The sequence below is a fragment of the Astyanax mexicanus genome, chromosome 1 (assembly GCF_023375975.1).
Source record: "Astyanax mexicanus isolate ESR-SI-001 chromosome 1, AstMex3_surface, whole genome shotgun sequence".
Taxonomy (NCBI): domain Eukaryota; kingdom Metazoa; phylum Chordata; class Actinopteri; order Characiformes; family Acestrorhamphidae; genus Astyanax; species Astyanax mexicanus.
In genome coordinates, this window is record NC_064408.1 from 50,761,625 (window position 1) to 50,785,926 (window position 24,302).

Below are 24,302 nucleotides of genomic sequence, written 5' to 3' on the forward strand. Positions count from 1 at the left end.
AAACAGGAAATATGAATATATATCTTTGGTTCATAATGAGTTAGCAGCTCAGTCACAAACTTTAAAACACAGCAAATATTGGCCTACAGTACAAATAAGTCTACGGATTATCCAAATCAGATAATCCGTTATAAATATCATAACACTAGGCTTTGGGTGTGAACTTGTATACATTCATATATTAGTGCATTAAAAACATTTGAATACCATTTAAAAGTTTCTTTATTTCAGTAATTCAGTTCAAAATGTGAAACTCATATATAATATAGATGTATTACACAAGGAGTGATCTATTTTTAGCGTTTATTTCTTTTATTGTTTATGATTATGGTTTCATTGATTATGGTTTACTTTAGACTTGATAAAACACAGTGGATTAACACCAGCAGATGTCATGACTCTTTAAACCATCACTGATCATCAGTAAATTTTACATTTCATTTGTAAATCAAGGAATCAGAGTCAGGAGAAAGAGTGGTGAGACACGGTATAAGCTGCTTGAGGTCTAGTGTGAAGTTTCACCAATCAGTGAAGGTTTGGAGAGACATGTGATTTGCTGGTGTTGATCCACTGTGTTTTATTATCAAATCTAAAGTCAGAGCAGTTTCGTTTTCCCACAAAATCTTACAGCACTTCATGCTTCTCTTTGCTGACAACAACTTTTATGGAGATGCGGATTTCATTTTCAAGCAGGACTTGGCACACTGCCCACACTGCCAATAATACCAATTGTTCTTATATAATATTCAAATTTTCTGAGACACTGATTTTTGGGTTTTCATTGGCTTTAAGCCATAAATTTAAATAGATCACATTGTGTGTAATACATCTATATAATATATAAGAGGTTCACATTTTAAACTAAATTACCGAAATAAAATCATTTTCATTTATATTCTATTTTTAGATGCACTAGTACAGTCAAAAGTTTTAGAACATGGCCAATTTTTTATTAGGCAGGCCTGGTTTTCTACTGCTTCTTTTTTAGTAATGACCTTTTTACTGTCCTTCAGCCTGTCTAAGCTCCAAAAGTCTTTTGATAATAAGGAAATTGTATTATGATCGTCTGGCATTATTTTTTATTTTTCCAGATGTAAGATCTATTCTATGTTTCTTTATTAATTCTGTTTTTCCTAGACATTATGATAGCAATCAAAATAGGGAAGGTTCTTTGAATACCTTCCCTATAGAGTGCAGTAACACAAACTGTTCCAACACAGCTTTCATACAGTTAAATGATTCATAAATCTTAGCTTTTGGCCACCATTTTTTTATCTTTAAAAAAGCAACTTCAGAGAAGAGGAAAAACACCATCCTAAATTTCTATGGAAAAAAATTTAAAAGTTTATTTGAAATCTTCTTGGAGCATTTGTACAGGTCTATTCATCACGATACTCTGAGACAATGTAAAGAACCAGTTCTAGATTCAAAAGAGAAGATGGAGGTTTTTGGATACAAGGTTTTTGAGCAACAACTCAATTTATTTACATTGTTACAGACCAAATGTAACATACTAACCAATTATGTGTTCCCTAAAAAACCCTTACAATTTAAAATTTATACTATGGAAGCTTTGTACTGTTTGAGGTTACTGTACTTTGTGCCAGGCAATTCAAACAATTAATTGTACTTAGACTGCTTAAATCAATAATCAATAAAAAACTGAAAAAAATGGGCTGTTATGAGTTTTACCTGTAGTATATTTTTAGCCAGAACTGTAAAAAACGAACTGCTGCACATTACTGTACATCATGAAGCTGTAAAGAAGATGAAGCTTAAAATGGGCAGTGAGTGGAAGTACAGTAAGAAAGTTAATGGCGAGTGTATTAGCACATTCACAGAACTTCTGGCCAGCGGCCATCTGCATAGGCAAGAGACAGGCGTCTGAGACGGTGCCCAGGAAACTCTATAAGCATTGGCAGCAGCTAAAGCTAATGATCTGTGTATCTAAACACTGTGACTCATGTTTTGGTTACATCAAGCTCTGTAAAAAGAAATACAGCCTTTCTGTTACTTTGGTACTGATGCATCACTGGCAGACATAGATCCACACTTGAGTAAAAGTACTAGCAATCTGTCATAAAAGTGACTTAAGTATTTTTGAAGTGTTCATGAAGTGTTCATGAAGCATCATACTTAAGTAGAAGTAAGTGAAGCATTCAACATTTTTTGTACTTAAGTATTGCAAGTAGTTTTTTCTAAAATTTTCTACTGAAAGTAAAAGTACAAGTAGTACAAACACAAGCAGTGTATTTTTTTATTTTTTTATATTTTTAAATCTTTAGACTTATTAAATGTTTATTTACTTGTTTTGTAAAATCAACCCAATATCCATGACTGACTGGCTGGCTGGCCACACACATACGCATATACACGCGGACACACACACACATGTGGACACACACATATGCGTGCGCATACACACACGTCTGGACACACACACAACGTATTTCTGACATCATTGCCGATTTCTGAGCCCCTAAAAAAGGACTGCCGATGCCCCTGGTAACGGGTAACGAGGCAGCACATTAAAAATGTATCAGAGTAAAAGTATTAAACTGAAAATATGCAGTGAAGTAAAAATAATAATACTTCGGTAAAGTACAAAAACAGTATTTTACTACTTAAATACAGTAGTGAAGTACTTCTAGTTCACTACTATACCTATCTCTGATCCCTATTGCGTTATTATAAAATTACTAGAAAAATGTATTTCAAGACAAAAAGGAACAGTGATTATGCAGCTTAAGCAATTCTCCAGTGGTTGCTAGGCTGCTAGATTGTCACTATTTAACAATAGCATTTCAGGTTGCACTATGGTTGTTAGGCCACGAGATTCACTGTTAATATCTTTAAAAACTGACACAGAGAAATCTCAATCAGTTGAACATTACATAACTTTGCCCACATTTAAAGACTCGACTTTGTGTTTGTTTCAAAGCCCAAAAATTCCTGAATATATATATTTTTTTCTTTTGCAATCACAAAAAATGTTTCTAACATAAAACAGTTTAGAATTCTTTTAGCAGAATTTCTCATTAGGGATATTTGAAACGTTGTTGAGTGCGAGGCATAATTAATCACAAATTCCATCATATTTTTATCCTCAAATGTTTCAGACCTTTTTTCCCCGAACCTACCTGTGGTTCTGCCTCACACAAAGCCAGGCAGGGTCATACTGCAGTGTGCAGGGCTGCTTTAAAGTGGTAGGGCTGACCTGGGATCTGCTGTTTCTTAAGCATACTGTGACGATCATCAGAAAATGTAGTTTAAAAACTGACACCAGATCAGCACTTTCAGTCTATGAAGTTAGATACAAATATAAAGCCTCAGGGGCTTGACGATGGGACCCCAGGTGGAAGATGGGGAAGGTAAATCTCCATGACAGAGAAATAAAAAGAAGGAGAGAGAGAGGGAGATGGAGAAAGTGTTCTCTGATCTATTCATCGGCTTGAAAAATGTGTCCACTCACCTCTTTCAGAATTCGCTCATTGAAGAACTGCTGGAGCTTCTCATTACAGTAGTTGATGCAGAACTGTTCAAAACTGTTGTGCTCAAAATACTCTGTGGGGAAAAACAGAAAGAGAGAGAGAGTGAGTGAGATATAAACAGAGAGAGAGAGAAAGAGAGGGGGAAAGATGCAAAATGAAAAGAAAATAGAAGACAAGGGAAAGTAGAAGGAGTACAAAGAACAAAGAAAAAGAAGGGCAGAGAGAAAAGGCGATGAAAGGAAGATGAGAGAAGGATGGAGAATGAAGGAAGGAGATGAAGGAAAGAGGCGTGTGAGGCTGTGTGAGTGATTGAGAGCAGAGAGGAGCTCATGAATGCTAAGTGTGTCACACTGAGAGACTATTTCACTGCCTCACTTTCAGCCCCACAGAGAAAATGACCAGAGAGGGGCTACAAAGGACACATGCAATCCTAAAGCTTTTCCAGGAGAAAATGCAATCTGGGACTTGGACACTATTTTTTACACTCTCACACACTGTAGCCTCAGGGTAAATGTAAAGGCCTATAGACTCATTCATTCATGTGCATTAAATCATGCAGATATGGGACACACTGCAAAAACTACATCTTAGTGAGGTGAAATTATTTGCTTTTAAGGCAATAAATCATTTTTTTTTCTCTGATAAAAATGTTGACTTATTAAGCATTGTAGGTTTAAGAATACATTTGTTTTTGTAAATGTAAGATTAATCTTAATCAGTTTTACTTACAATTTTCACCATATTTTAAGCAATTTGACTTAAAAGAAAAGGTAATCGTTCAAGTTATTCTGAATGTTGTGTTCAAATTTAAGTCAAAAAATCAGTGATTTACTATATTGGCAGATTTGTTTTTTTTTTTGCTTAATATACGTATATACAGTGCCCTCCAAACGTATTGGAACACTGAGGTCAATCTCTTCATTTTAGCTGTAGACTAAAATATTTGAGTTTTAACATTTCAGTTTTTATTTCCAGGTATTTACATCTGAATCTGATACACAGTTCAGAAGGTAACATCTTCTGTCTGAACCCACCCAATTTTTTTTGTGAGAAAAAGTAGTATTGGAAAAGTGGTTGTGAAAAGGTGTGTTTTGAAGCTGAGAGAAGTTGGAAAATGAATCAGAAGCATTGTACAAATATTGTCCATAGTCAGAACAACTGCTTAAAATGTCCTGAAGAAGTCATCACTGGTGTAGTAAATAACAGATACCAAACAGGTAGACCAAGGAAAACCACAGCAGTTGATGAAAGAAACATTGTGTTGTAAAGAAAATCCTAAAACAACTGTTAGTGACATCCGCAACAACCTCCACAAAGCAGGAGTGAAGGTCTCACAATCTACTGTTCACAGAAGACTTCATGAACAGAAGTACAGACGCTACAGCATAAGATGAACACCAATAATTATCAAGGTAAATAGGAAGACCAGGCTGGAATTAACCAAGGAGTACAGAGACAAGCCTGTGGACTATCTATGGACTGATGAGACAAAATTAATCTTTACCAATGTAATGAAAAAGCTAAAGTTTGGAGAAAGAAGAGACCTGCTCATGATCTCAAAAATACCAGCTAATCTGTGAAACACAGGGGAGGTAGTGTCATGATTTGGGCTTACATGGCTTATTCTGAGACGGGCTCATTAATCTTCATTGATGTATATTAAACTCAGAAATTTACAGAAACCTTTTGCTTTTGTATTTAAAAAAAGACAAAACCAAGATAATGACCCACAACACACTGCCTGGAAAAGCCATGTTTTGCCATGTGATGCAATTACTGAATATGTAGGATTTGCAACTAAATATTAAGTCTTATTTACTTTAATTTACTTTAAGTTTATCTGTTCCAAATAATTTTGCTCACAAGAACAATGTGTGGGTTCAGTCAGAAGCTGCTATCTTCTGAACTGAAATCTTTTAATGTCAAATCCATTTTATTTTAGTCTACAGTAGAAATAAAGTGATGGGTCTCACTGTTCCAATACTTTTGGAGGGGGCTATATCTTCTGAATGCACCTTTTATGTTTATGTTTATCCAGTTTTGTCAATGGATTTTTTTTGCAGGTTATGTTCACATCAAACATCAGAATGGGAAAAATCTATTATTTTGAGTGTGGTATGATTTTTGGTGTCAGACAGGCTTTATTAAGTATTTCTAGAACTGTAGAACTCCTGGAATATTCAGCTCAACAGTCAACAGAGTTTACTCAGAATGGTGTAAAAAAAAAACATCTAGTGAGCAGCAGTTCTGCAAAGACATTATTGATGATTGAGTTCAACACAGTATTGTCAGGCTGGATGGAGCCGACAGAATGTCTACTGTTTCTCGGGTAACTGCTATGTTACTCTGTGATGAGCAGAAAAGCACTTTACTAGGAGGAGTGGTGGCTTAGCTAGAGGTGGTATCTTTAAAATTGCATTAACCCTCCTGTTATGTTACGTCTTGAAGTTTGAAGCCAAAAAAAAAAATAGTTTAAAGTATTTTTTCAGTATGAAACTTCTGCTTGCCTTAATTAGAGTAATCAACATATAATATGAAAATGGGTCATCTCAAATATTTGCAACCACCCCCTAAAAAAAAAAAAAAAAAACTAAATTTCAATGTTATGTTTTAATGTTATGTAAAACTATTGTTTATATGTTGGTCTTTCAAAAGTAATAATGTAGGGAAACGTTAAAAAAAGGTTAAACATGTATTTTTTAAATGAAAAACGAGTAAATTATCCTAATTAAACCATTACCTGTTGGAGGTAAGGAACACTATTGCACTAAATATTAATTATATTGATAGGATAATTAGTAATGGAGTTAGTAGTGAAATATTCACACTGTTAGTTAGGATTTTTTTTATAATTAACCATGCGACGGGTCAATATGATCTGGGAACACCACTGCTGGTTCTGACAAATTAACATAATAATAGGAGGGTTAAAGCAACATCACTGGAAATCTCAACATGCTTGGAGGAGAACACTGAGAACAGTAAATGCTGAATAAGTCTAGTCACATTATATACCACTGTTCACATTCATCATCATTTATCACACACATTCTGGACCCACTTTATAATAAGTGCCCCCACATTCTTCCTCACCACCACACGCATTCTCTTACCGAAGCCGGCGATGTCCAGCACACCAATAAAATTAGCTGAGGAGTCGAAGGGGAAGCACTGGTTGACCCTGGTGACCACATGATCAAAGAGGCGACTGTACACAGCTTTGGCCAGAGCGTCCCGAGCGTTATTCGCCTGCTCCACTTTCAGAGGAACCCTGAGTGACACAAAGAGAGAGAACACACATTATTATTATTAACCTGAATTATAAGATGGAAGTGCTTTGTAACTTTAATCATCTGCCCACAATCTCAGTCTCTCTAAAGCAGGGGTCTCAAAGTAGCGGCCCGCGACGCGGTTTCATACGGCCCCTCACGGGTTAACAAAATAAACATACATCTGGCCCGCAATTCAATTTAATTATTTATGCTTTATTATGTTCGTTTTCATATTTTATCTTAACTTGTATTTTGGTGTGTGTGTGGTTTTTGTTTTTTTTTTGCTTACGCTGCGTTGCCTGCTTTAGTAGTCTTCAGTAGCCTTCAACAGTCTAACCTTGCAGCCGTGGTGTGTCCACTAAACTCCGTAGTTATAAACATCCTGAGGTTAGCAGCGCGCTAACTGACCTGTTTATAATGTAATCCGAGCAGTGCCTCCGTGACGCTGCTCTAAACTGCTGCTGTTAGCTGCTTGGGCTGAAAGATGAACTGTAGAGAGCTGTATTATCCGGTTAGTGGGGTTATTTTATTTCATACACAGAAGAACTTACAAATTTTTAAAAACGCTCCAGACTGGCTCAGCTGAGCCCTGTAGCCCGTGGCTGGGCTGCAGCTCTGACTAAGCAAAGACTGCGGGCTTGTGGTGCTGCAGCTGCAGCTCCGACTAGTGGTTGGATGAGGAACTGCTAAATCTGAGGAAATGCTAAATCTGTCACAGCTCACAATTTTTGATTTTATATTTATTAAGCCTTATTTCAGTATCAAACGTTTTGATCAAAGTTAATATAACTTATAAATTAAAAGGATTTATGTTAATAGAGCAACAAGCAACCATTTTTCCATGCAACTGTAATATTTGATTGAATAAATAGTATATTGAGAGTTATTTAACATTAAGGAGTAATTACATTCATTTTGTATTACATCTGGTTACATTTTCTTATATTTATAAGTTACATCTGGCCCTCAGAGGACAGCCAATATGTCAATGTGGCCCTCGGCAAAAATGAGTTTGAGACCCCTGCTCTAAAGATTCTGTTTGCTTTTCATCTTCTAAATGTTAAATTGTCATGCCCTGCTGCTTCTTTAAGACAATTAAATTAATTAAATTATTTTCTCACCATTATCAAGTCCACATAGCCAAACAGAGAAAAAGGTTAGCATACAGTAAAGACTTTTACTACAAAACACCTACTTTATTTATCCATTTACTGGTTATTTGATTAGGAACAATTCTCATTCTTCAACCTTCTGGTTGTTGGATTAATAACAGTACCTTATATTTACACTCAGCGACCAATTATTAAAAAATCACTGCATGACAATTGAAAGAACTGTAAGTAAAAAAATTGCAGCAAAAATGGTCTTTAGATATCACACTGGTGGCTTAATCATGCCAGCCACCCAACAAGATTACCCAATGATCCCCAATGCTTCCAGAATCTGATGTTGAGTAAAGAGCTAAAAAGAAAACAGGCCTCAGCTGTCCAGATAGAAAATACTTTTACAGAGACTCTGAACGTCAGTGTTGAGTGGTCCAGTGGAATAAAAAACTATGATCACTATGATCAGGAGATCTTTGGTTCAATCCCGGTGATGCAGCTTGCCATTCGCTACCGAAGCCCCGAGAGAGCACAATTGGCCTTGCTCTCTCTGGGTGGATAGATGGTGTCGCTCCATTTTTTTCTCTGAGTGCACTGTGATGCTACTCAAAATGCTGCATCAGCAGCAGTTCAAAAAGAGGCGAAGTCTGACTTCACAACTGTCTGAGGAGGCATGTGCGATGTTATGGCATCACTAGTGATAGTGGATATGCAGTTGAGCAGCAGCTGAATGGGTGGGGCAATTGGCCTAGCTAAATTGGGAGAAAATGGGAAAATTGTGAAAGAAATAAACAAAAAAAATCTAAAGAGAGACTCCCAACAACTGCATGTTGGTACGTCTAAGTAGCCAATTAGGTCCAGCGTCTGCCTCCCAAAGCAACACACACAGGACAAAGATTTTCCACACATCGACCACTTTACTAGAAAGAGCTACCTAATACTTATACACTCTCTGGCCTCATTTGTTTAAAAACATCTACTCAAACAGTACCAGTCAAAAGTTCTGAAACACCTTCTCAGTTATTGTCTTTCATTATATCTGTATTGAATTGTAAACTAATGTTAAAGACACAAAAAAACATATGGAAATATGAAGAAAACAGTAAAAAAGTGTTTGTCCTCTACAATCCCCCGACCTAAACCCAACTGAGATGGTGATTTGAGGTGATTTGGGATGAGCTTGAGCTTCACAGCGTTAAGAAAAAAGCAGCAACTATTGTTAAACACATGAAAAGTGCAGTGATATTAAAATACCAACAGTGTGCAGATCTGTCCTTAAAAGCCAAAAGTGGCTACTTTTAAAATCTAAAATATATAAAACATATTCCGTTTTTAAAGACTTTTTGTTTACAAAACAATAAAAAAAATAATACATTTAATGAGAATAGGTGTGTCCAAATCTTTGACAGGTACTGTACGTAACATGGATCTGCTATTAGCTGAGACTACTCACTTTTACCCAAGAGGCAATTAAAGGGCTTAATATTTTTTATGATGATTTCTGTATCATATTAACAAGAAGACATATCCACATTTCAATATACATGTTGCATAAAAAACATTCACCTGGTTTCCACAGACAAAGAAGAGTCATCTTTTTCAATAGTCAGGGAAATACCAGAAAATACTCATGCATGACAGCTAATGCCTGGTTCACACAACAGTTCACACGACAGTTTTTCGTTGATCGCCGACAAAAACTCTGCTCGGAAGGAAATAGGGGATCACTCTGTGCTCGTGCTGTCGTGTAGTGTGAACTACTGAAAGACGCTCGCCGAGCTGTTGACGACTGATCGCCGACCAGTCGCAGACGCACGGCCAATAAACAACATGTTTAGTATCTGACTCAGTCAGCGACTAGGAGTCAGGAGCAGCGGCTACATACAGACAATGAGATCACAGAAAGAGAACCACGGTTCCAAAACACACCAGAGCTGTTTATGAAGAGCCTGACCACCCAACCATTCCCCCTGTTATATCAGTAAATGACTGTTAAACTCTAGAGGGAGCCAGTGAGTGAGTCCTCTATCAATGGGGTGAATGAAGCTAAATTAAAATTTATTTAATTAATTTAACTAAATTTAAACTAAAAATAGTTATGAACTAGTTCTGAGTATTTCTTGAATTTTAGAAAGCAGAATAATGTATTTTACTAAAAAAAACTAAGAAAGTGTGCCTGTATATTTCAGTTTATCTTAAGAAAACACTGTTTACAGTTTTACACTGTAAAGCACTAGAATTACTGCTACTGTGAGCTGATTGGTTGGCGAGCTGATCCTGGAGATAAAGGTAGAGCATGTTTAAAAGGTTTATAAAATTATATAAAATTATAAAAAAAAATGATGTCTGCAGTACACAAACATTTGATATAGTTCTGTTTTGAGGACATAAGTACATATTTTAGTATAAAACTAATCAGACATTTATAAACTCTGATTTTGCTCAGTTGCTTCATATGAACCCATTCATGTTGGACTCATTGTGAGTGCGTATATTCCTCTATAGAGATTCTCTGGCACGGCATCACTAGTTTTTGTGTGTGTTTAGTTCAGGTGTGTTCTCGTGATGAAACGTGTTTCTGGAGAGCAGCCAGGTGAGAAATCGTGTAATTTGTGACGCCGTGTCGCTGATCAGTCATTAAGTGTGAAAGTCTCAACAACTGAATGACTCAGGATTACAGCACAACCAGTCGTGTAGTGTGAACAGCACAATGACTGAAGACTGAAAAATCATGTAGTGTGAACCTGGTACAAATTGAAACTGCACACTGGTACAAAGGTGGTTCTGGAGGTGAAACAAAATTTCTAAATGTGAAATTAATGTTTTGCCAATATTGGTCAAGTGTGCTGACAGTCATACTGGAGCGGTACACCGACGCTTGTTCAAAACTACAGAAGCAAACTTCAGACGATCATCATGTCGAGTACAAATGGGATAAGCGGAAACCGTTAAGCTGAACTACTACTTTAAGTGCCTGAAAGGTCAGTGGTCTGCGTACGCGGTCCTGCCAGCTAAACCTTTAGTGAGTTAGTCCAGGCTTTCCTCTTATGTAACACTCACAAATAGAGTGCTTAAGGCCGGCTCAATCCTCCGCTGCCCTTCAGCCACCGTGCTACTGCCGAATTAATACAGTTAGTTTACAAACGACCCGGCAGCAACACGCCAATCTCTCCTCCAGTGTGACAGAGCGCCTGTCTGTCTGACAAATGAGAGAGAGCTTCTCACTCTAAACATCCATTCATCTCCCTCTGTCTCTTTCTGAGAATGTCTCACACACACACACAAACACAAGCACATGCACGCAAACAAGCACACGCACACACAAACGCAACACAGGCCCATCCAGCCAGCCACCCACCCACGCATAAGGTGAACACATACACACCTCATTACTCTCTCCTCTATAAATAAAGAGATAAAACCTTGACAGCACAATGAACAGAATATGGGAGAGAAAACACACTGGTCAGTGTGGGAGGGAGGATAATGGAGGAGAAAAGTGGCTCGGTGAGGAGGAAGAGAGAGAACGAGAAAGACAGAAAAAGTGAAAGAGAGAGAGGGAGCCAGAATACAGAAAGAGACGGAAAGAAACTAATGAATGGGAAAGAGTGGGAGTTCAATGCAGAAAAAGAGGGGGGGGGGGGGGCAGAAGTCTATCTATCTATATGCAGCGTTCATACACAACTTTTTAACCAATAAATTTCAATTTTTTTTTTCATGACTTTACTATGCTTTCTTGGCAAATTTTCATGACCATACGATTTTTAGAACATCAGTGCAGACATGGACAATAAAAGCAAAAATCAACTAAAACCATAATCAAAATTGATTAAAGTAGGTCTAAAATGAATCTGACACACAAGCTCTAATAATAAAATGTGTGTCAGATCCTGATAGCTCCATTGTGTAGGGCTAAATTACTGAATTAACTCTAAGATGACGTATTTGTTAGCTCAAAATAGATTTTCTCCATCAATACACTGAAACACAAACATTTGTAGACCAAATTTGCATGACTTTCTGGGTATTTTTTTTTTTTTACTTATCCAGGCCTGGAAAATGCTGTATTTTTAAATTCCATTACTTTCCCAGGTTGTTCATGACTGTATGAACCCTGTATATGGTATATATATATAAAAAAAAAAGTTGACAAAAAAAGTTTACAAAAATAAAAATAATTAAAAGATAGTGAAAGAGAGATAAAAGGGGGACAGAGAGAGAAAGGAATGGACAGCAAGACCTTGTCTACAGACACTCCGCTGTTTACCTAGTAGAGATAACCCACCCAACCAGAGGAAGGAGGTCCAACATGTATTTATGACACACACACACTCCTATAATTATTACTACAACGCTTTGGTAAAACCATTGCCATCACTATTACTATTACTTTGTTAATCTTTTATCTCTGACAGCACTACTACTATTTACACTATTTGCTTCACTACTAAAAACTGTACCACTAATAATGATATACCATTATTAGACTACTAGACTCTACTACTACCACCACTACTTGTACAAGTACCTCTAACACTATTTAAATTGCTACTACCACTGCTTGTACTATTACTAACACCTGTACCATCACCACCAGTCCCATTGTTACTACTAATACCACTACTACTATATACTAATAATATTAATATGACTACAACCACTACTTGTACAACCACTGCTCTCCTGCAGCTTTCTGAGATCCAGCAATGTATTCCGTTTGTCCAAAAACCTCTTTAGACTGGATCATACAGGGCATATTCTTTCCCCTGCAGATAAATCTCAATTTACACAGTTATTCAGGCTCAAAGTAGCATCACATCTCATTTGTAGAACCTGGAGAGCCCTGACATTTAAAAGGAGGAATTAAAAACTTTTAGAGTGCAGAAGAAGTTTATTAAAAAACCCTGTATACAAGCTGCAGCGTAAGCTAAATCTCTGGGCAAGATGTAGAGTGATCAGTAGAGTGACAAGTTGAGGAGTAATGTTGCAGCTTGGAAAGGCACAAACACGAACCATTCTGTCTTCTTTTCCCTTCGTCTCTCCTTTAACACTACTTATACCAATACTTCTATTAGTATCACTATCACTACTACTAATCTTATCATTACCACCACTACTATAACTACTTGTACTAATACCACTAACTGTTCTGCAACTAAGACAGTAGCTTTTAACAGCTTAAGTAAAGCAGGACACAGAATAAAACTAAATCTAAATCAACAGATTATATGAGCAAAGGAAATATACAATATTTTAAACATACAAAATAACATTTCAATCGCATTCAGACGATCTGATCGTTCTGATGGAGACTGCTACAAATAATAATAATAATAATAATAATAATAATAATAATAATAATAATAATAATAATCCATTTATTTTAAAGGATAAAATAAAATGATAACAGAAACACTATTCCAGCATCAATCGTTGTGCTTGTTCAGGCTTAATCATCCCTTTCTGTCTTGTCACTGCACACACAGCATTTAGAAAAATGTCAGGAGAGTGACAAATGGCATTTAGTGACACTTTGATGTTTACAACGGATTTCGCTGACATTCTGATGCAATTATTAATCTCCCAATCCGACGGAAACCTCGATTAGCGCAGCTTTTAGTGGTTTACAGCAGCCGGCCTTTTGTGGAGACTGCAGCTGAAGTGGACAAAGGCTGTTAAACGGGAAGATTCCTCACATTAGCACATCAGTGGCACACAGACGCTAAGTCAATTAGCATCAGCACTGCTTAATGGAAGAAGAGGGCTTACTTCCACCTGCTCTGCGCTCGTGTGTGAGAGAGAATGAAAAAAAAAACAGAGAGAGAGAGAAAGAGAGTCTCACTTGATGACTGTGCCTTTAGTGCCCCCTGCTGTTGTGAGCATGACTCTGGTGGTGAGACTGACTCTCAGATCCTCTTCATCCAAACCCAGCAGCTCGGCGCAGTGCTCCAGAGCAGGATTTGACTGCTTCTTTAAGATACAGCCACCTAGAAAACACACACATACAAAAATATACATTTACACACACACGTTTATTTTATTTACTGCTGAGATTAATGGTTTTTGAGAGCTTAAGATACCCATGGCCGCTCTACGGCTCTTTGAATTAGTGGCGTCCTGATCTCTTATTGGTGCACATGTAATTAAATAAAGACTTCTTTACCCCAACACGGTAAAAGAAAGAGCCACTTGAGACTAAAGGTGTTTTCACTATTGCATGTCTTCCAGACCCAGGGTTCTTGTGTGTGAAAGCAAACCCGCAATATAATGAGCCCCTCCCCATAAACAAGCCCACAATCAGTCTTGGGTGCAAACTAATATTTCTGGAACAAGTGTTAAAATAATTAAATAAATAAATAAATGCCCTTTGCTTGTAACTACAGCCCCCAGTTCAATGCAGCTCCCAGGCTTCAATCAACCCATCAACCCACCACTGAGGGTACAAGACCAGACTTCAGGTGCTGACAGCAAGCAGCATAACCTGGAGGATCATGCTGAACCAGCAAATCCTCAAATCATAATAATGCGTTTAAACCTTATTATTCTTGATGTTCTACAGCAGGGGTCACCAACATGGTGCCCGCGGGCACCAGGTAGCCCGCAAGGACCTTATGAGTAGCCCGCAGGCCTGGTCTAAAAATAGCATTTTTGTTGCTATTCTTTTTTTTTTAAATCACAGTTGCATTGATGTAATTTTAGATTATATTACATTAATATTAGCTTAGAGATAGCCTATAGTTTATATATTATTATACAATATAATGTAATATAATATGTAATATTATATTAAAATATAATATAAAATGTAAACACTTGCAGAGATTTATAATAATAGTGTTGCCTATTGATATCTGTGTCTTCACATAGATGAATGTCATTAATTATTAATAATAACATATAATTAAAGGTAAATTGAGAAAATTTGTAATTTCACGAGTGTGTATCAAACTGGTAGCCCTTCGCATTAATTGGTACCCAAGAAGTAGCTCTCAGGTTCAAAAAGGTTGGTGACCCCTGTTCTACAGCTTCCTCTTTCTTCAAAACACTTCTATTTAAAATAATCTACAGGTCTTTTCACCATTCTTTACTTTTACAGCCTCCTACTTTTAAGCTAAAACCTGAAACCTGTTAAAAATCCACAAGACTCACATTATCATAGTAAATTCACATCAAACGAGCTGAGTGTATGAAGCGTTTCACCAGGTGTGTTTGTGTGTGTGTGTGTGTGTGTGTGTGTGTGTTTGCCTGTCCTACAGGCTCAAAGGGTGATGTATGAGTGAGATCAGGTCTCCTACTGAGAGCTATTTCAGAGCTAAACTGGTTTCATTAGTTCTCAAATCACCCCCTCCATCTCTGCCTGCAGCGCCCCACAATAAACTGGCTCTGTCCCTCTCCTTCAGTCTCTCTCTCTCCACCTCTCCCTCATCCTGAGCTTCACTGTGTTTACTATCAAATCTAAAATCACACCACAGCCAAAGCGTTTATATGGTCAGCCGGGGTACGACTGCTACAGACCCTCAATATCATATTATATTATATTATGATCCTACTGCAATATTTACAGATTCGCTTATTCCAGATGCTCTAGTTTCTGCAGCAAACAGACTTTTTAACCCGTTTAACCACTGCTAGGCTAACCTTAAAGTGCTGAACTGGCAGTGTAATAAACTTTGCAAAATAAATAACTTAAATAACATAAATAACTCCTTTGTCTGTCTGGAAGCTTGTAAACTAGCAAGCTAGCACTGTAAAGTCATTTACAGTTAATGAATAAACAATAAATAAACAATGTATAAAGTTTCATCATCATCAAAAAAAAAAAATGCTAATCAGTTTGCTGGTTACGCCATTCAGTTTCAAGTATTTAAAAGTCTGATATTTGACTGGAAATAACATTGCAAAAGATGGCCATAGAGTGTACAAACTTTGGGGGATGGACAAAAGGTAAATTGGGGAGAAAATGAATATGCTGAAGAAAAGACAAAAAATCTATTCAAAGCAAATTGAATCTTGTGTCTTTTGCCTTTGTTGCTCAGTGTCACAGTTTGTTTACTTTGAACTTTACATTTGCAAATTTCAATTTAAGATCTGCATTTCTGCATGCAAAACAGTAGATAATTACAGAGGACCCCCCATAAAAGAGAAAATTACCCCAGGAACACCTAAGAAACTTATTTCGTACGGATAAGGCTTATACTGGATGTTCAAAACATATTATAAGCATTTTATTCCGGGATGACATAAGATTGTTTTAAATTAATTATGCAGAGATCTAGAGAGTTAAAAGCACTATATCTAATGAAGGTTCTTATGCGCTAGGCCTCTAGTTCTAATATTTGTGAAGGACAGAACGAACAAATGTCCATCATTAGTGTAGGAATCTTGTACCAAAATATAATGTAACATATCACAAAACTCTTTTTCTTATTGACATTGACTGTTCAAAAATACTTAGTTACAGTTATACAATATATTATTTACAGGATATGCCTGTGTTAATGTACTTATGAAAGCAGACTTTATATAAAGTGTTTATATAAAGCATGTTTTTATTTAAAAAAATAACAGTAATTGAGGAGGTATGATGATTAAAACATTGAAGAGCAGAACTGAATTGTACCATAATGACTGTGCAACTGATTAGAATGTCAGTAAGAGGAGGAGAAATAAGATGTACCACTTCACTGATGATGACTAATCGGAATCCCAAGTTGTCTGACTCTGCAAATGCAACACAGACCAGTCCTAGGTGTAGCTTTACACAGGCAGTTTATCTATGCTATACTAAATGGTTACACAACACTAATTACATTATGCCAATTAAAGAGAGGTTAATGAGGTTAACTATCATTTAACGGGTTATTTAATATACTGCGATTTGATGGGCCTCAGCAGTGCGTTTGCAGTATAGAAGGCGTGGGCTGTGATGAGCTGTAGCTCACTTTCTTACACGAAGCAGAGGTTATAGACAGATGCTTTTCAATTAGGACTACAATGCAAAGTCAAATGTTGCCGTTAAAAAGAAAGACACTCATCAGAACAGTTACTAATTTTAGTCCTCTGAAGAGACTCCATTTGAAACAGTGTGTGTTTCTGCTTGTCTCTTCATGTGTATCTGAGAATAGGCAGAAGCTCGAGCTGAAAGTGTTATTAAAGTGATTGATCACAGTGAAGACTGAGAAACAAGACACACACACAAGGGCTAATAAACAACATAAAGCAGAAGCACATTAAATTAGGGCTGTACAATTTGCCCAAAATGTATATCACAATAAACAGCTCTGGAAAAAAATTAAGAGACCACTTCAGTTTCTAAATCAGTTTCTCTGATTTTTCTATTTATAGGTTTATGTTTGAGTAAAATGAACATTGTTGTTTTATTCTATAAACTAGGGACAACAGTTTCCCCAAATTCCCAAAAAGAATATTGTCATTTAGAGCATTATTTGCAGAAAAATGGCTGAAATAAAAAAAAAAGATGCATCTTGAACATGTTCTCCTCCACCAGTCTTACATGCTGCTTTTGGATAACTTTATGCCTCTCCTTGTGCAAAAACTCAAGCAGTTCAGCTTGATTTGATGGCTTGTGATCATCTATCTTCCTCTTGTTTACATTCCAGAGGTTTTAAATTTGGTAAAATCAAAGAAACTCATAATTGTTAAGTGGTTTCTTTTTTTCCAGAGCTGTATTTCTTAATTTCAGTTAATATGTTGTAATTCCGATATCGATATGAACAGTATAATAGCCATTGTCTGTGGTCTACTTCATTATACACCATCAAGCAAGTCATTTTGATATCTGGCCATATTTTGACCAAACGTTTACTAAGCCCAAAAAAAAAAACAAGACTTTCATTCCCTTTATTATTTGTTTATTATCAATATTGTGTAGCCTGTGTACTTATATTTTGAAATCTGAGATTTTATTCAATTTAGTCAGACACAGGCAGTTTAAGCCCTTATTGCAAACAGACACAGTAGTAGTTGTAATCTCAAATTTTGATAAGATTGCTCCTACTGATTAAGAAAAATATTTTTACTTTTATCTTTGTTATTAGAAAAACAAATCATGCTGCAGCCTCAACATAGAGGAAGCAATGTGAAGGAAAGGGAATTTCATGACTAACTTCATTTGACATTAGTTACATATGTCAAAAAAGACAAATACAGTAGAAGAAATATACTTTGCATGTGCACAGACATATATAATATATTAATGTGTGTTTTAATGTGGTATTCTGCATCTGGGTGGTGTGTTTTACTGTTCCATTTTTAATAGCATATTAAGACAAAGACTTACAAATTTGGCTCCTACTCAAGTAATAAAATTATTGTGAGTTACTGTGGGATTCCCAAAATAGTCATGAATTAAAGATCTGTTAATGTTAGAAAATGTATTTGATCTGAGATTAATTCCTTCCCCAACAGCTTCACACTTTGCAAGCAGGGTAATGTTACATACATCACAAGGTCATTCACACTAATCTTTAAATTTTACATGTATAAAACAATTAAATAAAAAAAACACATGCTACATACACATCAGCGCATATCAATATTGTAAATCCATGTCTGCATGATTACTAATTACCAAAAATTACAGCTCTGTCTCAGTGATTACGAGTTCAGATGCTTTGCCAGGAACCTCCCTGAACTATTGAAACTCTCCAGGAATCATGTGATCATCATGCATTTTCAACATCCATCAACTCAACCCTCTCTCCACATGACTCTTAATGATTATAAATGGATATATGTGTGCCAGTGGTTTCTCTGTAAACTTTCTTTTTTTTTATTTTATTTTTTTTACTTTTTATAATATTTCAACCAAAGTACTGTATAATATAATCAGAAATGATCAATATGAATATGAATTTAATATATTATATTATTATATTTATATTATTCTCTAATGAGCAGATATCTTTAAAAGTCAAGGCTATGAGACATTTAAAGCTCTTTTACCAGCAGGGCTTCAGAAACTAAATAAGCTCATCAGCCCATTGTGCCGAATGAGTGTAGTTGTCTTCTCTCTTTTGTCATCATTACACACAAGATTTCATGTTCTTTATTTTTAATTACATTCCCACAGCGTGACTCTGAATCACCGGTACCCTTCACTGATGAACAACTGAAACAAACAAAAAAAACAAAAAAAAAGAACACACACATTGAGATACAGAAAGGCCATTATTTCCTTGCCTCTTTGTTTACCTTCAACAACAAAGGCTGCCAGTAACAGTAATAATGTTCAGACAGTAAAACTGCCACTGAAGCCGAGGACCTGATTTTCCATATCGCATCCTTCACTAGCAGTTTTCGCCTTCTATTAAACAGACCTTTCAACTCTACAGCCCGCAAGCAATGAGTGAGCAACAGAGTGATTAGATCTTGTTTTCCAACAAGTGCCAGAAGCTCTCCGCCGCTCTATAGTCCTACACAATGTCACGCAGTCTCCCAGAAGACTGTCGTGTTTACATCTGAGATGAAACGGTGGCTCCTGCTGCCTTTCTGTAGTTAAACTCAAAGTAATTAGGTCTCGGAGTCATCAGCGCTTTGTGTCAAACTGCTGTAGTCTTCCTTGTCGTATTAGGATTCACAGAGAACATTTCATTAACAGGGAGAGGTCTTCAAAATAATATAGTCTGCTGTTTTCTCCTGAATTACTAGCAGCAGTTTAATAGCTTATAGAGACATGATTAAAAAGCTGATAAACAACAAAGGCCTTATTTCATTACCATATCCACAATCCTGGAGGCTGCGGTACTTGATGAAAAGAACCCCTCTGTAGCGCTGTCATAACTCCAGAATATTTTACATTAGTACTGATACCGAGGATAGCATTGCAGTGTTCAATACCAAAGAAATGGTTTCTGTGAAATATCACTTTTACATTATTCCCACTTTGAACAAATCAGCCAAGAAACTTGATGCCAAATTTTGCTACTTGAAATCTGCTTCAAGGTCAGTGTGGCAGACCAAAGCCAGAAGGCAATAGTCATTCAAATCTTTTCTATAAGCAAGCAGACTAATCAATAATATGATTTGTTGCCTACAATTTATCAACATTATTGATTAAATATATATAGATAAGTTGTTGCAGCTCCACAATCACCACATCCATCACCTTTCAATCCATCTGTCTGTCTACCAGTAAAACCATCCAACAAGTCACACCATTCTCTCAGTCTAACTATGAACCTGTTCATCTACCAGCTAAGCATCTATGTAATAGTCAACCCATCCATGTATCACTCATTCCGTCCAACTCGGAATCCTTCTGTCTATCAGTCATTTAATTTACCCATGTAAAGATAAATGAATAAATCTACCAATAGTGTCAGTCAACCCATCTATCTACCAGCCTACCTGTCCATCTACCAGCCTACCTGTCCATCTACAAGGGCTGCCTGTCCATCTACCAGCCTACCTGTCCATCTACCAGCCTACCTGTCCATCTACAAGGGCTACCTGTCCATCTACCAGGCTACCTGTCCATCTACCAGGCTACCTTTCAATCTATCAGCCTACCTGTCTCTCTGCCAGCCTACCTGTCAATCTACTAGTTTAACTGTCCATCTACCAGGCTACCTGTCCATCTGCCAGCCAACCTGTTAATCTACCAGCGTACGTGTCCATCTACCAGCCTACCTGTCCATCTGCCAGCCAACCTGTTATTCTACCAGCGTACGTGTCCATCTACCAGCCTACCTGTCCATCTGCCAGCCAACCTGTTATTCTACCAGCGTACGTGTCCATCTACCAGCCTACCTGTCCATCTGCCAGCCAACCTGTTAATCTACCAGCGTACCTGTCCATCTACCAGCCGAACTACCCATCCACCAGCCAACCTGTTAATCTACCAGCGTACCTGTCCATCTACCAGCCGAACTACCCATCCACAAGTCAACCTGTACACCTACCAGCCTACCTGTCCACCTACCAGCCTACCCACCTATCCCATAGCCCATCTATCAATCCACCTATCCCAGTGAAAAGGGATGTTTTTACCTGAAGTGCTGCCAGCCTCCTCAAAGTCGATGTTTCCCAGGTGAAGAACTCCTGCCACCACCCTGAACAGGTTTAGCTTCTCTGCATCATCCAGCCCGATCTTCTTCATTGCCACCACCATCCGGTTGAAGTCCCCCTGATCGTCCAGCAAAGGGTCCTTTAGAGGACCTGCTTTCATGTGCTATGGAACCACACACAGAGCAGTGTTAGAAGGTCAAAGGTTAAGCTATTGTTCATATGGAGAGTATAAGTGCAGTAGTGGTGCAGGTAAATTTAAAAGCCACCACCAGAAAGATGAGGCAAATACCAAGACAAGGCAGAATTCCATTGCAAAAAAAAACAGCACAGGAGCACCAGAGAAGCCTAAAAGAGCAGCTGTAATTCAAGCCGGACTAACAGTGCTAGCTGCCATTTTAAGATTTCAAACAATTTTAAGTAGTGAGGTGTCCTTGATGGAACGCTTTAATGAAGGTCACAGAACATTGGCATTGCAGCACAACAAACATATAAACAGCTTTCAGCATCAGCAGCACCACCCGCTCATCATCAATCCTTCACCCACCCATTGCTCCTTAATTAGCCTCATGTGCATTACCATAAGGGAAGAATACACCCTAATATAATGGTGTGCCGTTTTCTATAATTGTACACAATAATATCACTATAATTTTCGTAAACATAAAAAAAAAATTGTAATAGCAGTTTTCTGACTCAAAAGTAGTCTATTCTGTATTTGTTTTGCTGTTTACTGTAAAAATCTAGGGACTTTTTTTTTATAATAGTTTACGTTGCAGTTTATATGCATGCACTAAATATTGAACACTTTAGTATCATTGGTAAGTTAATACTGTTTTTAAAATAAACAAAGTATTACAAAATAGAAGTTCAACAATTTAAATTATAATACTAAATAAAGCATAATTTATTTTGTTCCAGTGTTATTATTATAAAAAAATAATTTACTGTTATTATTAGTGTTATTATTAATAATTAAATGTTATTAATGTTATTATATTATTTTAGAGCGACATCATCTTACCCTAACATAACCGAATAGTATAGAACCATTTATAAATGGTTCTGAATCTAGAATGTTTACATTTCCAGATTATGTTTGGACACATCTGATCAAAAACACAATGTGATTCAAAGATTAAGTGAAATTTCAAATTTCAATGATAAAAAATCACTATAAAACATTATATCTGAGATTAAGTCTCCTTTTTTTATTATTCTGTAAACCCTTAATTAAACCAGCAAGAAATAAGCATTTAGTATATGTGAAACTTCTTCGAGCCTGGTGAGAATACTGAAACTAAAAAGCTGTGTCAAAGCATGGGGCAACTACCTTAGAAAATCTAAAAAATATTTATTTATTTATGTATAAATATTGACTTCCTCTTCCTGAGAAATTGCCATTGTGGAGATCCAAGGTTTTTGTGTGAGCTATTATATATAAAATCATGTATTTGCTGTTGGCAACAAATCTTATTATTGACTAGATAACTTGGTGTTAACTTGGTGTTTGGTTTGGGTGACCTTTGATGTCTGCTGTTTGTCAGAAACACTGACCTTGTATATATGCAATCATATTTGTTTACATTTTGTTTTCAATACCAAAGAAATGGTTCAGTGAATAAGTCACTCCTATATCATTTCTCATTTACTCCAGATTGAACCTATCAGTCAAGAAACTAAATTCCAATTTCTGCTTCTTCTTAATTTTAGCTTGAGGTTAAGTAGGTCAATGTAGCTGACAAACTGTCAACAGTCAACAGTCATTCAAATCATTTCTGTAAGCAGTAACAACAAGTTGACTACAACAAGTCAATAATAAGATTTACTGCCAACAACGGGCTAAACATGAGATTTCTATATTGTCACTGTAATGCGAGCAACTTTCTTAACTTTTAATGGAAGTCAATAAAATGTGACACTGGCTATGTTTGAATTAGTGCTGGGTGGTATACCGGTTTACTGGGTATACCGCGGGCTGAACTTGAACCGGTTTGCCTTTCTCTCATACCGCCATATCACTAGAGGGCGCTGCGGAGCTCCGTGCAGAAAAGACCCGTTAGAGAAGAGAATCAAAGGCTGGTCTAGCTCCCTCCTGCAGAGAAATCAGAACCTCCTGCTGCTGCTGTTTCTACTGTATGAGTGTTTTTATCCCAGTAAAACAGAGCAGTAACTATAGCCCTTTTAAATATATATTAATACTGTAGCTAATAGGATGATTTAAACGTATTTGTTAACTGGAGAAAGAAGGTAATTGTAGCTGATTTAAGAGACTGTAATGCCTCTAATGACTTTAGGAATAATTTATAGTAAATTGTTATTAAACTTGTATTTAACTTGTGCAATATAACTTTTGAGAAATATCTCTTTGAATACCTAAACATTGAGTATTTTAGGTTTGTTCATAGCGTATGGAACTTTTTTTTAAATATTTATTTTTGTAAAGGGCACTGTGTTAAAATTGTTTAGCGTATCTGTTTTTAAGGCCTATTGTTTATATTCTTCAGCTATTTTCCAAATAATAAAGTCTGATTTCTTCATATATTGTGTAATTTTGTGGGACAAAGTAAACCCAATCCTAATCAAAAACGTAATTAAAAGCCTTAGTGTTTTATATTATATGTACTCCTAACAATACCGTGATATGCATTTTTGGCCATACTGCCCAGCACTAGTTTAAATCTTAGCATTTTTTTTTTTTTTTTTTTTTTGAAAGTTGCTGGAGTTGCTGGAGAAGTTAGGAATTTTTACTTCTTAATTTGCATATTGGTCAGGTGATTGTATGTAAAAAGGGTAAGGTCCCACAGGTGGTTAAAACTTAATTTAAATCTAAAATCACCAAGGTCTGCCGAGGAAGTTTCAGCATACAGCGTTTAGCATACACAGCAGATATTGATACAAAATGAGCTAAAGTAACTGCTGCAGGTTTTTGGTTTATCTGTCTGGAGCGCTGGGCAACCCGTTACACCCCACCAGGGGCCAGGGATCACACTTAACAGGATACGGATAGCTTAAAGTTGAGCCACTGAATTTGCGTCATGGATTTTTGTGGGTTTTCCCTGGAGGCGGCCACCACAAAATACCAGAGTGCTGTGACTTTCCGAACCAGCATTTAGCACAAAAAATATATATATATATATATTTCAAATAGGGCTTTTCATCCTGCCTGCAACAGCCCACCCCACCATACCACCCCGTCCTGTCCCATGAAACAGAGGAAAGAAACGAATGAAACCAATAGCAGATGCTAGCCTTGCTTAGCATGCACCAACGCCGCAGCAATCAGCACAGGGGCCTTCCTCTTTCCACCAAAGCAAGGTCAAATAAATATTGAGCGCTGTAGCTTAATGATTGGCACGGTCCCAAATCACCTGCATTATTGCAGTTCCCTAGGTGACAAGATAGAATAG

The 24,302-nt window shown here is 36.8% G+C and overlaps 1 protein-coding gene across 9 annotated transcripts in view; it reads right to left on the bottom strand.

Moving 5' to 3' along the window:
• myo6a (myosin VIa) overlaps positions 1-24,302 on the bottom strand; it is a 167,087-nt gene that overhangs the window by 81,002 nt on the left and 61,783 nt on the right. For all 9 annotated transcript variants that reach the window (XM_049479598.1, XM_049479596.1, XM_049479582.1 and 6 more), the window contains exons 11-14: positions 20,878-21,058; positions 13,709-13,853; positions 6,605-6,762; positions 3,473-3,564 (exon numbers count right to left, since the gene is read on the bottom strand). In XM_049479598.1, coding sequence (XP_049335555.1) covers positions 3,473-3,564; positions 6,605-6,762; positions 13,709-13,853; positions 20,878-21,058 — 576 coding nt within the window. The remainder of the gene's footprint in view (positions 1-3,472; positions 3,565-6,604; positions 6,763-13,708; positions 13,854-20,877; positions 21,059-24,302) is intronic.